Source organism: Dipodomys spectabilis, unplaced genomic scaffold, assembly GCF_019054845.1.
Source record: "Dipodomys spectabilis isolate Male_0828 unplaced genomic scaffold, ASM1905484v1 ptg000085l, whole genome shotgun sequence".
Lineage (NCBI taxonomy): Eukaryota > Metazoa > Chordata > Mammalia > Rodentia > Heteromyidae > Dipodomys > Dipodomys spectabilis.
Window position 1 is genome coordinate 628,018 of NW_024870762.1, and position 15,633 is coordinate 643,650.

The 15,633-nt window shown below is 56.5% G+C and overlaps 1 protein-coding gene across 1 annotated transcript in view; it reads right to left on the minus strand.

Annotated features, from left to right (window-relative positions):
• Window positions 1-15,633, minus strand: part of Glp1r (glucagon like peptide 1 receptor) — a 28,582-nt gene that overhangs the window by 11,862 nt on the left and 1,087 nt on the right. The window contains exons 2-5 of the mRNA XM_042684210.1: window positions 8,956-9,052; window positions 7,779-7,886; window positions 1,391-1,509; window positions 959-1,065 (exon numbers count right to left, since the gene is read on the minus strand). Coding sequence (XP_042540144.1) covers window positions 959-1,065; window positions 1,391-1,509; window positions 7,779-7,886; window positions 8,956-9,052 — 431 coding nt within the window. The remainder of the gene's footprint in view (window positions 1-958; window positions 1,066-1,390; window positions 1,510-7,778; window positions 7,887-8,955; window positions 9,053-15,633) is intronic.

Consider the following 15,633-nt stretch of genomic DNA (forward strand, 5'->3'; position numbering starts at 1 on the left):
CAGACTTTCCTGCTTGGGCTGGCTTTGAACTGTGATCTTCAGATCTCAGTAGCTAGGATTACAGGCAAAGCCCAGCTCTTGTGTTGTTTTGTGTTCTTGCACTAAGACTTGAACTCAGGGCCTCACACTCTTACCAATACCCTTTTTCATTCAAAGTTGGCTCTCTACCACTTGAGCCACAGCTCCACTTCCAACTTTTTTGCTGCTGACTTCTCTACCAGAGCTGGTTTCAAACCATGATCCTCAGATCTCAGCCTCTTCTTATACTTAGGATTATAGGCGTAAGCCACCCGCTCTTGGCTCCATGCTTTGCATTTTTTCAGGGACTTAGAAATGCGCTAACGGGATTTGGAATGGAGTGGGAATTAGGCGCTTTCTGCGGAGGGCTGGGGGGTAGGGAGCAGGGCCGGGTGGGATAAACTTCCTGGGCTATTTTATTTCTAAGGCTGGCTGGTGTCCGCACTTACTACCATGCGCTAGAGCACTGACTGGGTCTTAGTGGTGTCCTGATGTGGCCCCTGCCTTCAGAATTCTTCCTGTCCCTGAGCCTCACTCCTCTAATGCTAGAAAGGTAGACAGAGGCGACTCCCCAGCTGCTAGTCTAGGTTAGACCTAAGGAAGAACTTTTCCACTAGGGTTATCAAGCTCCAAAGAGAGCAAAATCTCCCATCCCCAAGAGCTCTAAAATCCCACGGATTATTTATGTGACCCCTGTTCACGTGAGAGGATTTCTCAAGATTTCCCCATGATCTTGCTACCCAGAGTGAGGGCAAGAATGGTTTGCCCCCCCCCCCCATCCCTCTTTCTCCTTCTTTTGCAGTCTGCACACACGCAGAGATTAGACTGTGCATACGGAGTTGTGCCCCGTGTTTTCAGCCCCGCTCTGCGGCGGTCCAGAGGAGGGGACCTGAGGCTCAGGTGAGGCTGAAGCGCCTCCCTGGGGTTCCCACCCCCTTACCTGAAGCCGAGGAGGATGGCCGAGGCGATGACCAGGGCAGAGAAGGACAGCGCGTAGCCCACCGTGTAGATGATGTAAAGGGACAGGAGCTGCTCCTCAGGGGAGCTCTGTGTGCACACAGGGACACAGCGTCGGTGACACAGCCCGTGGCCTCCTGTCTCCGGGACACGGGGACTCAGGTGGGCACCGGGCCAGGCCCCGCTGGGGATTCCAGAGTCAAAGATGAGAAGGGCCCACGGAGATGGTTTGGAGGCCAAGGGCCAGAGAGAGGCGCAGTGCACGCCACCCTGGATCACGGAGCGCGGCCCGTGCCCCACGGGGGCAGGGGATGACCACGATGAGGCCCACCAAGAGCCAGGGTCTCTGGTCCCAGGAGTCAGAAGCCCTGCCCGTCCCTGCAGGCTCAGAGACCCCCCCCTCTCCTCCGCTCACCTTCTCCCCTCGCTTGGACTCCTCGCACTCGGACAGGTCCCTCCAGGGCAGGCTGGAGTTGTCCCTGTGCAGCCAGAGGCCCTCCGCCGTGCAGAACCTGTACACGTGGCCCTGCAGCACTGGGGAGAGCGCGTGAGATGGCTGAGGATTGGTGAGAGTCCCTCCTCACCCCTCCTCCTCCGGAGCTGCACCCCTGCTCCCCCCAGCAGAACTAACCCTGCCATGCTAGTGCTCATCCCCCGTACAAGTGCATGCATGTGCGCGCGCGCTCGCACACACACACACACACACACACACACACACACACACACACACTTCTGGGCGGCCTTCCTCTCATACCACAAAACCAAGGTGAAACCCTCTCCCCCACCCCCGTTTTTTTCCCCCCCGCCAAGGGCCATTTGGAAATTTATGACATCCTTCATCAAGATGCACTGCACTCATGAATTGGCAGGTTGAATTGAAACCCCTTTGTACAATTAAAGATAATTTTTTAAATTATAATAAAAGATTTAAAAATCATTTGTGGCCCATATAAAATTACTTCTATAAGCACATGGCCAGTGCCCACCACTGAGAAACATACATGTGACACATGACTTTGAGTCCTTCTACGGCCCTCAGGCCATGGCTCATGATACACCTCGATGGCTCAGGGACTGGACAGGGAGTCACTGAGGTGAGGGTCACCTAGCCGCCCTCAGCTTTTCTTCTTGGGCACCCAGAAACACAGTTAGATAAATCTGTATCTTTTTGTGTATTGTTTGTGGGGCTTGAACTCAGGGCCTAGGCGCTGTCCCTGAGCCTCTTTGTGCTCAAGGCTAGGGCTCTACCACTTGAGCCACAGCTCCACTTCTGGTTTTTGAGTGGTTAACTGCAGATAACAGTCTCTCGGGGACTTTCCTGCCTGTGCTGGCTTTGAACCGCAACCCTCAGATCTCGGCCTCCGGAGTAGCTAGAATTACAGGTGTGAACCACCAGAGCCTTGGTAATCCGTATCTTTTAAATGAGATAGGAGTAGTCCAGATTCATCTCCTAACCCCAGTGTCAAATCATATAACTGACAATGCTTGGGGTTAAACAGAAGCTGTCCTGCCAGGCTGGAGGCCTAGCGCAAGTGGTAGAGTACCTGCATAGCAAGACAGAGAAAGGCCCTGGGTTCAAACCCAAGGTAGCTAAACATTTCTGACTGTCACAACCGAGGGTCATTTTCTTCTCACGCTCTGTCAGAAGAAGACCCAAGAACAATCCCAGTGCCGAACTCCTAAGGAGCAAGCGAATGCGTGTCTCAGAGAGCCCCAATCTGAGAGAGAAGACAAACCTTCCTTCAAAGACAGAAAATTCTAAAGGGAACACATAATGTCCTGCTGTGGAGACAAGGAAATGCCCTCGGAAGTTCTCCCTTCAAAGGTGGGGAGACAAAGCTTCCCCAATCATATGCTGGAGATGAAGACACCCTTCTCAGAAAGAAGCCATGTAAGCCCTACTCACCGGAGCTCACAATCGGAGGGAGAAGGTGCAGCCACTAGTACAAACACCATGGGGGGAAAACAAGAAGTCCTAAGAAAGGAATAGAAACTATGCAAAGCAGCAGGGACCAAACACAGGCCCAGGAAACGTGGGGGACAGATGGACCTTGCCCACTGCAGCTACCTGAGCATCCAGCTCCCATCATGCCCCACGCCACCCTGCTCAGGGACAGGCGTGGCTGGGAGGGGGCGGCTCAGGTTTGATGAGAAGGGAGGAAAGTATGCTCTTGTAGTTGGGACAAAGTGCTTCTTCACGCTTGCTCCCTGCAAGGGAACTCAAATCTGACACCAGGGAACAGAGGCCAAAAGACTCACAAAAGACTGTGAAGACCAAGTTCCTAGCTATAGGAGGCAGGCACAAGTGTGAGGGAGAAAGAAAGCATGGCGAAAAGACCATGGTTAGATTTCTGGATGGTGAGATTAGCAATAAGGAAAGGCTGACGTGTGCTGGGGGCTGTGGGAAACCGAGGGCCTACCCCGCGGGCCTACCCCTGCTCCCAGGCAGCCTTCTAATACAAGGACTCTAACTGCCCGTTTCTCAGGGCCCGGTCCTTCCCCAGCCACCCCCTCACCCATCACTCAGAGTGGGTTGCCTTCCTTTCACGGACAAACGGAGCCAGGTCCTTCTGGAGATGACAGATGTCGGGGTCCACAGTAACAAATCACCTTCAGCTGTTACTACTTCTGGAAGAACTTGCTTTTTAAACAGAGTCCTCCCTTGGAAGAGAAACGAAAACTTGAAACTGCCCACCCTGGGAATAACAGCGAGTGGCACACTGGACAGCCCCCGTATCCGTGGAAGAGCAAAGTCGGGCATGGACAAAGGCAGAGAAGGGGATGCAGTCAGTCTCATTTTAGCAACTTGAAGAGCTCTTCTCGGGCCCCCACATGCCTCTCTTATCTGCTGCAGAGATGCCTGAAATTCCTGGACCAGGGTTGAGTCTTGGGCTATGGATTTCCCAAGAATACTAATCTGGACCTGGCCCGACCCTGTGGGGAATGAAACTGGTGTCAACGCCACCAGCTCTGGCAACAGTCTGGATGGGAAGGAGGAGGAAGAGGAAGAAGAGGGGCTGGGGATGGACAGGAAGGGAGAAGACACAGAGAGGGAGATCCTAACACACAAACAGCCAGCCCCCGCAGCGCGGCTGCTACATACCACGACCTGTATACCGTGGGCACTCCACAACTGCAGGTATCCAAGCCTTGTCCATCACCAGTTCATGTTTGATCACCCACTGGGTGTTGCACATCTTTGTGCGGTAGACACGGTGAAACTCATTTTACAGATAAAGAAACTGAGGCTCCAAAACCCCAGTAGTTTGTCCCGGACCATACAGCAGAGTCAGGAGTCTAACTCCTAGGTGTCTTAACTGCATAGGTCAAACGGTAGCAGCCAGGCTTGCTGAGAAGTCAACAATGATCCTGTAGTATTTCTCCTCCTCTGCCTCTCCTCCGGGGTTGGATTCCCTGACACGTGTGTCAATGTGGACTCCTGGCAGCCAGGGCCAGGGCCAGCTAGCGTATGTGAATGCGCACAGATGTGTGCATTCCTGGCACACAGTCAAGGGGCCAGTTATCCCTAGGAAGTTCAGCCAGCTTGCACAAGTGCCCATCAGCTATTCTTCATTAGCATTAAATATTAAAAGCCAGGGCTGGTTCCTGGTTACCCTGTGGTCCCCAGACACCTGTCTAGGCTGGAGGTGGGGTGGTAGGCGCTGCTTATCAGCCCAGCCTTATCTGGCTGGGAGGAGCTGCCAGTCATTTGGCTCATTGTTGTCTACACCGGAGGCAACTGGGTGGCCACTTGCCAGGAGGCCCAGGACTATTTCATTAAGCCAGCCCCTGGTGCTGGAAATAAAAACCCCCAATTAAACACTCCCCCACCCCCCAGAAGCTGCCACGGCGTCTGAACTCAAGCTACTGGTGCCCGTCCACATGGACACAGGCACTCAGCATGGCGGAGGGCTGCTAGCGAATCCATTAGTTCCTGCACCATAGCAACCGAGGCAGCTGGGAGGGACCACAGGACCCCATTTCACAGATGAGGATGCTGAGATTCAGGGAGGTGCTGTCCCCAAAGCGGCAGTGAGGGGTGGAGGTCAAGACAGGCTAGGGCACCAGCTTTGAGTGAAAAAGCCAAGTGAGAGCTCAAGGCCCCGAGTTCAAGCCCCCGTACTGGCACCAACAAAACCAAACAGCACAGTCATAACAGAGGCCCTGTGGCCTCTGCCACCGAGGCCGGAGACGGACGTAATGATGCCACGTTTGCCAGCACAACTCCGGGGCCGAGCCTCAGTCTGCCGTTGGCAAACCCAGCCTGCCATTAAAGCTCCCAGGCTCAACATGACTTAGAGGAGATGCCTGCCAGAGTTTCTAAGAATTGTGAATGATAGGCTATTTTAAAAGCGTTTTATGACTCTCCTATAATTAGAGCTAAGCTAACAAACAGGTAGGAAGCAGGAGAGCTAATGAGGCTGGGACGGCTGGTGAGCAGCAGATCCGCTGCTGGTGGGTAAGGAGGCCGTGGAAGGCTTGGAGGTGGCGGCCGGCGGCCTACGGCACTCAGGCCTCCTCCTGTGGGCTGACCAGACTCTCCCTCATCGGCTTCCCTCAGAGTCACAAGTCCTCGGTTAGAAGGGTCCAATGACAGGGGCCTGGCTGCCCTGGGACATGCCTGAAGCCTGTGGCTCATGTCCAATGCACCACCCCAATGTCTTTCCCCGGGGAAGGGCCCTCCTCGGCCCTGCGCCGTCTTCCCGTTCCTCCAGGCCTCAGGGTCATCTGCGCCTTCCCAAAGCCACACCCCAGGCAGAAGAGGGTTCCCGTCCTCCCTTCCTCAGCACCCGCACCCGTGCCACCAGCTCCAGGGAGAAGATCCTTCTCTCCACGGCCACCCTCCACACACCTTCTCATGAAGGCTTCTCATGAAGACTTAGCGTACGTCTGGCTATTGTTCAGAAGCGAATCCCTTCTCAGATCACCCACTCCTCTCTCGGCCTGTTCTTATCCCAGAGGGTGGATCAGCGTTGGCCAGTGGGAGGCGCTGGCAGAAGAGGAGGCGGAGAGAAAGAGTCTGGGCATTGACCCCCGCTCTCTCCCTCCCTCCTCCCTGCCCCCCCTCCTGGGGAGGGCTCTGAGGTTCTGGCTTCCCATGGCTGCCCCGGTGTCCTCACTCCTGCCCGACTCATCTGATCTAGGATTATTAAGCCTCCCACCTCACGGTCCCGTGGCCTTGCCCAACCTCTGCGGGGAAGTCCTTCCCGTTCCCTCTATCCTTCTAAATGGGTCTGAGAGGTCAGCAGGGATGGAGTCCATCCACTCCTCAACTCATAGGGTCAAGTTTCTCCATGGGCAGCTTCCTGGGTCACCCCCCCCCAAAAGCAAGCTTCAGAACTGCTCCCCCACTCCCTGAGGGGAACCCAGGGAGCCCCAGTTCCCGGGAGAAGTGGGGGAGAACTCCACATGGGGCCTGGGATGTCCACTTTGTGGTGGGAGTCTAGGTGGGTGTCTCTCCACCTCAGGTGGGAAGGGGAGGCAGATTCTGAGTGAATTATCCTGGTGAGCATGGGGGGGATGGGGGGAGGAAGGCCGGGGGGAGGAAGGCCGGCGGGGGGCCTGTGCAGAGGCCGTTATCTTCATGGAGAAAGCAATAAAACCATGCGCGCTCATAAACGGGCACCACCAGGACCTATTTCCTGCTCAAATAAAATTAAAGGTGATGGATGGCGCCACACGTGGCAGGCAGCGCTGGGGGCGCTCGGTGCTGAGTGATGGGCCTTGTCCCCGGCCTGGCTCCCCGGGGTCTAGAGCCGCAGCGGGCTCCCAAATCTCCCAGAGGCAGGGAGGACGGGTGGGAGAAAGGAGCAGCGATCCCACAAGCCTGACTCCATCCCAGCCCCCAAGGGGTTAGGTAGACCCAGGGCCCAGAGAGGTCTGGCAAACTTGGTCCCTGCTCACACAGCTGCCCTGGCCATCCACAAACAAAAACCTAGGAGACTGAGGGGCTCAGCGGGAGGGGGCAGGGGCTCGCTGCTTTCCTACTTGCCTCTAGACAGCAGGGGTCGGGGCCACTTGCCTGTCTCTGGGTGAGCACCCTTCTCCAGACAGAGGAAGCTGGTGTAGCAATAAACACAGTGACAACACCAGTCTCCAGGAAAGACTCCGGGGCCGACTGCCCCGTAGCTGTGTGAGCTTGGAGAAGCTACTCAGCCTCTCTGTGCCTCAGTGTGTTGATCCGAAAATGGGAAGCCATCTGGGGACTTGTCTTGGAGGGACACTGGTGGGAAGGACTGAAGGACAGGGCTTGGTGCACGGTGGGCACCCGTCATGAGGTCTGTGGCTCCTTGAACACCTCCTGTGTTCATTCCCCACAGAGGAAGTCAGGGTAGAGGGGTGGAGGGGGGGCATCGCACTACCCCTCCATATTCACCCAGGCTCGCCCCACAGGCAGCGGGGAGCTGCCTCCCACCCACGTCCTGGCCACCGATCCCCATGAACCCCTAAAAAGGCAGGAAGCAACTGAGGCACCTGTGCATGCACGTCGTAACCCCCATGTACACAGGCAGACACACACACACACACACACACACACACACACACATACATACACACCAGGATCTGTTCACACCTGGCTCCCCTCACCACTAATCAGACAGGGTTACATCTCTACCTTACATCAGACTCAGACCCCCCCCCCCCCATCCCTGGCAGCATACCTCAGGCCACCCTGACACCTGGCACTTCTGAAAGGCAGGTGGGCTACTACTAGGCGGCCTGGGGACGTTCCTGGGGTGGGAGGACAGAGTCTCAGGGAGGGAAGCCGGGCTCCCTCCTGACCCAGGCACAGCGACACTCACCACTGCTGGCCCAGGGGAGGTACCAGGGGCAGCTGACATTCACGAAGGATCCGGGGGGCCCGTCCGGCCAGCAGGCATAGTCGTCGAAGGTCCGGTTGCAGAAGAGGCCTGTGGGTGATGGGAAGCGCCTTTGAGCCCGCTTGGACCTGGCTCAGCACCGGGGCCGACTTGGCTGATCTCTGCTGCGCACTCATTACTCAGTGTGAGGCACCCTGACCTCCCAGCAGGGGTCAGGCAAGGGCACTGGCCACCCACCTAGGGTAGGGCCTTGAGCAGGCTACTTGGGATATGTTCTGCGCCACAGGGCATGAAGGCTGCGAGTGGGTAGACAACTGAACAGAAAATGCTTACTAAACACTCCTGTCTGCCCACATCAGAGGGAAATGGTGGCTCATGAGGCTGAGGAAACCTTCCCGTGTTAGGATTGGAGTCAGGATCAGAACTCAGGCCCAGCGTTGTCCAAGACCATATCCTTTAACCATCCCCTTTCCCAAAAGATCCTCTCCAAAAGATTCTGATAAGTATGTATGGAACGGTACCAACAACTCCCCAACCTCCATAATTTTTTTTTTTCCACTCTGGGGCTGGAACTCAGGATTTAGGTGCTATCCCTGAGTTCTGTTGCTCAAGCACTCTACCACTCTGAGCCATAGAACCATTTCCAGCTTCCTGGTGGTTCACTGGAGATGAGTCTCTCGAACTTTTCCTGCCTACACTGGCTTTAAACAGCGATCCTCAGATCTCAGCCTCCTGAGTAGTGAGAATTACAGGTGTGAGCCACCAGCGCCCAGCTAATGTCAGCTGATTCTGGCAAGTGTTTGTTAGGCCTGGGATGAGTTGCTGAGCAGAATAGAAAACAGAAAGGTCAGGTCTCTGGACTCACAGTAAGGCCAGGGCCCAGGGAGTGAAGATAAAGTAGCAGCAAGGAAGACACCCCAAAGCTGCCTACAGGCGACAGGCAAAGACCACAGAGACTCGCGGGGAGGGAGATGCTGGAGCTGGAATCCATGAACCTGGGTGGTGAGGGAAGGCACGCAGGGAGGTGACGGCACAGCCACAGGGAAGGGGACCAGGGGTGGCGGCACTCTACAGAAGCCATGGGGACCATCAACGCTGCGGGGGAGGGGCGGGGGGGGGAAGGGGAGGGAGGAGAGGGGAGAGCCCTACCTGGACTCACCTGTGGCAGGAAGTGGAGCCTCGGTCAGGAAGCGCTGGCACTGGCGGCGGTACTCTCGCCATTTCTGCACTGTCTCTGAGAGGGACACGGTGGCACCCTGAAGGACAGAAAGGGGGGCCGTGGGTTTGGCTGGCCCTTCATCTACACCCATTTCCATGATCAGTCTGTGTGTGTGTGTGTGTGTGTGTGTGTATGTGTTTGTGTCAGTCCTGGGGCTTGAACTCAGGGCCTGGGCACTGTCCCTGAGCTTCTTTTGCTCAAGGCTAGCGCTCTACCACTTGAGCCACAGCTCCACTTCCGGCTTTTCTGTTTATGTGGTACTGAGGAATCGAACCCAGAGCTTCATGCCTGTGAGGCAAGCACTCTACCACTAAGCTACCTTCCCAGCCCTCCACTCTTGGTCTCCAGGGGTCCTTAGAGCCGCAAACCTCAGCAGGCTCCGGCCACCTCTGCAAAGGGGTGAGGACTGTGGCTCAGGGCAGAGGCGGAGACTTCCCCAGGGGACTGTGCCTGGGGTAATAGGTGCCCAGGGAATGCCTGATGCTTTGGAGGGCAGGTGAGAGGAAAGCAGAGGGTGTATGGAGTTAGGGGTCTGTCTGTCTTCACCTAGGAATCACTGCCTGAAGCCAGGGCTTCATCATGTTCTGGCCAGCCTGCTTGAGGCTTTCTGGTACTTTCCACCATTTGAAAATAGGACACACGGGTCAGAGTGGGAGACTAACTCAACCAAGAGCACACAGCGGCTGGAGAAGCAGAGTGAAGCCTGGATTTCACTCTGGGGCTATGCCAGAGACTGAGGGTGAGGGGGTCAGGTGACATCCCTTCTGCCACCCCACCCCCCACCCCTGGAGGGCCACAGACACACCCTGGATCCCTTCTAACATAACACAGACCCAACATGAAGATTGGCTTCGATCCACCAGGAGAAAGAGGGGTCCTGAGGACATGACGGGAGGGTGAGGGGGAGTCAGGAAGGTTCCAGAACACTGAAGTCCCACCTGCAATGGGAGAGGGCTCCTACTTGAGTGGGGAACACAAGCCTTAGCTTACAGATAAGAGCATCAGCTTAAAAAAAGAAATCCTGGGCTGGGAAGGTGGCTCAGTGGTAGAGCGCTTGCCTTGCATGCATGAGGCCCTGGGTTCGATTCTTCAGCACCACATAAGCAAAAAGAAAAAAGCTGGAAGTGGTGCTGTGGCTCAAGTGGTAGAGCGCTAGCCTTGAGCTGAAGAGTTGAGGGACAGTGCCCAGGCCGAGTTCAGGCCCTATGACCAGATTCCCCCCGCCCCCCAAAAAAGAAATCTTTCTGGGTGGTGGTGCTGGTGTTTGAACTCAGGGACTCACGCTTGCTAAGTGGTGTTCTACCACTTGTACCATACCCCCCCTTTTTTCTTTTAGTTCTTTTTAAGTAGCATGTATGCCCAGGTCACCCTGGACAGTGATCCTTGCATTTACACTTTCTGGGTAGCTGGGTGACAGGTTGAGATGGGGTCTTGTGAACGTTTTTTTTGTTTGTTTTTTTTTTTTGCCTGGACTTGAACTTCAATCCTCCTGCTCTCAGCCTCCTGAGTAGCTAGGGTTGCAGGCACGAGCCACGGCATCTGGCCTGGCATTGGCTTAAAAAAATACTTTTATTGTTATTATAAAGGTGATGGACAGAAGTGGCGCTGAGGCTCAAAGTGGTAGCGCATTAGCCTTGAGCAGAGAGGCTCAGGGACAGTGCCCGGGCCCTGAGTTCAGGCCCCACAACCAACAAGAACAAAATAAAAAACAATAAAGATGATGTACAGAGGGGTTTGCCGCTCCCAACACCCTCTCCGCCCACCACATCCCTTCTACACATCCCTGGGCTCTTCCTTTGGTTATTTCTTGGGCTGTGATGTTTTTTAAATTTTCACCTCTTTTTCCCCCTCAGCAGCCTTAAAAATGATAAATATTCCTCATTTAGGAGTTTCAATTGTCAAAATGACAGAGCGCTCCGTGGATAAAATGTAAGATCTAGATGTAAGTTCAAAATGAAATTTCACTGCCTGAAATCACAAGATATACACGTGGGCTGAGATGCGCACACACACACGGCTTCGGTTCAGACCCAGGGCCCAGGACCTCCAACGCCCCAGCATTCTCTGAAGCCACTTCACAAGATCCCTCGGCACAAAGACACGGGTTGCCATGTCCCTAGCCACACAGAAAGTTCCAGAGAGGTGCTCTGCTTGCTCTGGGCCCCAGAAACATCCTCGGAGGGAGTGAGCTGGTGAGGCTGTCCAGGAGAGAGCTCCTCTGATGGCAAAAATCAACTGTATTTGTTTGGGGGAAAAATAAGAAAAAGAAATCAAGAATACCAAAAGCTAAAGGAGTGTTGTGATACAGCGGAGGTGTCTGCCAGTGAGGCCCCGCACCACCAGCTTCTCTGCCAGCCTCCAAGGTGGCGGCTGCCAGTGGTGGGTGGGCGGAGAGTCAGGGAGACAGGAGAGAGGGAGGGAGGGAAGGAGAGAGGAAGGGAAGGAGGGAAAAAGGGAGAGGGAGGGAGGGAAGGAGAGAGGGAGGGAAAAAGGGGGAGGAAGGGAAGGAAGAAAAAGAGGGAGGAAGGGAAGGAGAGAGGGAGGGAGGGAAGAAATGAGAGGGAGGGAAGGAAAAAGAGGGAGGAAGGGAGGGAGGGAAGGAAGGAGAGAGGGAGGGAGGAAAGAAAGGAAGAAGAAAGGGAGAGAGGGAAGGAAGGAGAGAGGGAGGGAGGAAAGAAAGGAAGAAGAAAGGGAGAGAGGGAAGGAAGGGAGAGGGAGGGAGGAAAGAAAGGAAGAAGAGAGGCAGAGAGGGAAGGAAGGAGGGAGGGAAGGAAGGAGGAAAGGAGAGAGGGAGGGAAGGAAGGAGCACCAAGGAAGAAAGGAGGGAGAAGGGAGGGAGGAGAGAGGAGGGAGGGAGGGAGGGGGCTGCTGGGAACTTGGCTGAGGGGAGTCTAGTCAAGGTCTCCAGGAGTGGGGAGGGTCACAGGACGTCCACCCTGCTGCCATCCAATGTAGGTGGCCTGTCACCTACACTGGGCAGAGTGTGACATGAAACTACTGTCCCACCGGGGTTCCCCGAGGTCCAACCAGGGTTCCCCGAGGCCCAGCGGTGTCTTCCTCAGACTCCCTTGGTCAGAGGGCTGAATCTCCCCACTGGAGGCAGGGGGCGGGCTCTCAATAACACAAGGTTTCCTGCATTTGCTAACCCCCCCCCCCCCACTCCACTCCTGTTCTCCACGGATGCAGAACACACCCAGGCCTCGGGCCTCTCCTACACAGGGTTTCAGGGGAAGCATGACCATGCCAGTTCTGGGTGGGCTACAGCGGTGGTGGGCAGAGCCTGGCTGAGTCCTCAGGCTGCGCGGAGCTGGGGACAAATGATTACACAGAGGAGGTATCAAGTAGCCCTCGCAGGAGTTTGGGGGGGGCAGGTCTCGGTGTGGACTTGGGGACCAGGGTCCTCCTAGGACTGTGAGTTAGGAACAGGACAAAGAGCGGGTCGGGGGAGGCCATGCCCGCAGGAGGAGCATGGAACATGGGTGCTCTGTGGAATGTTCTGGGGCATGGGAGAGAGGGTGGGACAGATGGAGGCTCTCGTGGGAGGAGGCTGGGTAGGTGAGGCTGAGGCCCCGGGGTACCACAGGCCTGGGCCTCCGGTGAGACGGCAGGGGAGGTGGGGGGAATGGCCCTTGGCCCTGGTCTGAGCTTGATCTGGGCACCCCAGGAACCAGGCACAGACTTGGTGCAACTTCTAACTTGCAGCCGCAGCCTGCCTGTGAGCCACGCGGGACGGCAGCTGCTCCCCGCCCCGTGGGTAGCGGGGAAGGCTCGGAGCAGACCTTGTGTGTGCAAAGGAGGCTCGGTCAGTGCAGCGGTCCTCAGGATTTCTGCTAAAGAGGGGAGGCCTGGCGTCCTAGATCTGGGGGCTCCACCCACTCCCCTTGACTCCCAGAAGGGGAAACCAGCGTTGTTACATCCAAGGACCAACGGGTGGCTTCACTGGTGATGTCTTCCACAGCAACCACAGCCAAAGGCAAAGAAAAGTCCAGGGAGGGGGAAGACCCACCGGCCCCCTCCCCCTCCTCCGTGACCTGAGCCCCTCTCCAAGCCTGGTGTCCAGGGTCCCATCCCTGGATGGCAGCACTGGCCGGACACCGCGGCGGGAAGGGCCCTGGAGCGCAGAGGAAGAGCAGACTGGCAGAATCAGAACCAGGAGTCCCTCAGAGGAGGGGGGGGGGCAAGGGGGACAACGAGGGGACACCTGGCAGTTTGAGGACTTGGGGAGAGAAAGAGGAAGCTGTGGAGGGGTCCTGCGGGGGAGAGCACTGCACAGAGAGTCACGCGTGTCTCCTTGATCTCTCGGCTCTCATCTGTTCACGCAGTATATCCATTTGGGCCTGGGATTCCCCACCTGGCAAGCGGGCCTCTCATCCCCTCCGTGTTCCAGCAGGTGGAGCGGGCGGGAGAGAAGCTCTGACCTGCCATGCCCTGCCCAAGCCCACAGTGCCCAAGCCCGCAAGGCCGGTGGAGCAGGAGCAGCAGCAGGAGGTGAGGGGAAAGAGGGAGCAGGAGGGAAGGAAGCTCCCGAGGTGGTGGGCCTTCCCACACCTGGAGAACGAACGAACCCCTCTGCAAAGCCTGACCACAAATGGAAAAGGCTGTTTTTCTCCACGTCAATCCAGGCACCAGATTCTTTCCTTTTCTGGAAAGCTTTTGGGTTGAAGGGAAGGGGGAAAAAAGCCCCAGCCTGTCTGGGCCGCTGCATAGGGAACGACAAGGAAGGAAGGCTCCCCAGAGCAGTGGATCCAAGAACTTTCTGGAAGCTCCAACCAGTTCATCTCCTCCCAGGTCCTTAGCCTCCTCCCTCACCTCCCACAGCCCGCACAGCGTCTCCTATCACGGGGCCCTGGAAGGTGGGGTGTGGACCTCCTGCCTTTGGCCCCACTTGGTTCTTTCTGAACAGAAGGGCAGGACAACCAGCCAGCTCTCCTCAACTCAGGATCCCCAGCACCCCCATACAGCCACTCGGGTCACCCCACCCACCCTCAAGGGCATTCCCAGCCCCAAGACCCTGACCCTGAGTCTACTCCTCCAAGAAAACCACACAGATGACCAGACACACACTCACCTGCCGACACACTGCCACAACACACCTCTCCCCACCCCAGACACAGACAAGCACACGTCTGTTCACTCACCAGGATGCCACTCACACTGCAAGACTCTCCCAGGTCAAGGTAACCACACACAGGGGCACAAACAGCCCACCACTGGACACACAAACACACACTAAAGTGTTGCTAGACACACTGTACCAGGGGCTCATACCCTGCACCCTCCTCCCCCCATGGCCTATCTTATATATTTCTTTATCTCTCACACACACACACTCACAAATTTGCCCCAAGGATAGGTTGCACTTAAGCCAGGGCCTGGCTTTCCTCTGTGCAAGGCATCTGAGGGCAGGCTGTGGTTTCTTGTCTGCTCCAGCCGCTGTCACTCTGGGTCTGTGTCCCTCCCAGCTCAGGACAAAGTCCGCACTGCCCAACACACAGCTCTGGCCTCCATCACGCGTTCCTGGAAGGCGGAGGCCAGGGCCTTTCAGTATCCTCTCTCAGGCTCTAGTCACAGCCGTGGGAACGCGCCAGGTCCCCAAGGACAAATGCACAAAAGTCCTCCGTCCCGGCCCCAGGGGCTAAGGCTGCGGATTCAAGATGGCAACGTCCCCTCCGCTTCAAGGCCCTAAGCAATAAAGTTAATGACCTCTATTTACAGATGAGGAAACTGAGGCTCAGGTTAGTAAGCATCCCGTCCAAGATCACCAGGCATGAGCAGAGCAGATGGGTAAGCCAATGCTATCTGGTTTTAATGCTGATCCCTCACCTGAGTTGGGGGGCGGGGGGGGGGGGGGGGGGAAGGGGGGTTGAGGGCTTGGTTACCTCCCTACCTGCAAGGAAACAGCTTCTCACACCTGTCAGGCGGCTGCTTCCTCTGCACTGCCTTCAGGCCCACCTCAGGGCAGCTCCTCCCCCACCCCTCTGCCTCTCTGGTCCCAAGCTGTGACACCACTTTGCCTAGGGGACCATCTTCTCCCCAGCTTTCATCCCGCCATCACCACCCCACACTCAGGGACACACGGTGGGCAGCCAGCCTTGCTGAGCTCAGAAAATAAAAAAGGCAAAACATATTTGTTAGTGTCTTGTCCACTTGCATAAGGTCTGGCCACAAATCCTGTGGTCTAACCTCAGAGCGGCCTGTCGCTCACATCTCTGCAGTGGCACTGGCCTGTGCCCCACAGGAGGCCAGCCCTTCCCCCAAGATCCAAGCTCCCTGCTCAATACCTGCACTTCCGGTCCTTTGGGCCAAGGCTCAGAGGTGTAGGGGGAGGGATCTGAGGGAGAGGCCAGTTAAGGAGCCTGACATCTGGGGGTGGGGGTGGAGAGAGGGGAGTAGGGGGAAGGCAGGCACCCCAGGAACCTTTGCTCTGGAATCCTAACCAGATCTGCACCTGGTCTATGGCAGCAGCACCATAGGGCCGGCCCTTCAGCGTGGGTGGCCGGGACAGATCCCAATGTCACCCCAAGAACCAGAGCCTGCAGGTCGTAGGGAGGGAGACAGCGTGGGCCAGGAAGAGACTGGGGGCGGTGGTTGGTGCAGGGGGAACAAGAAGAGGGGCCG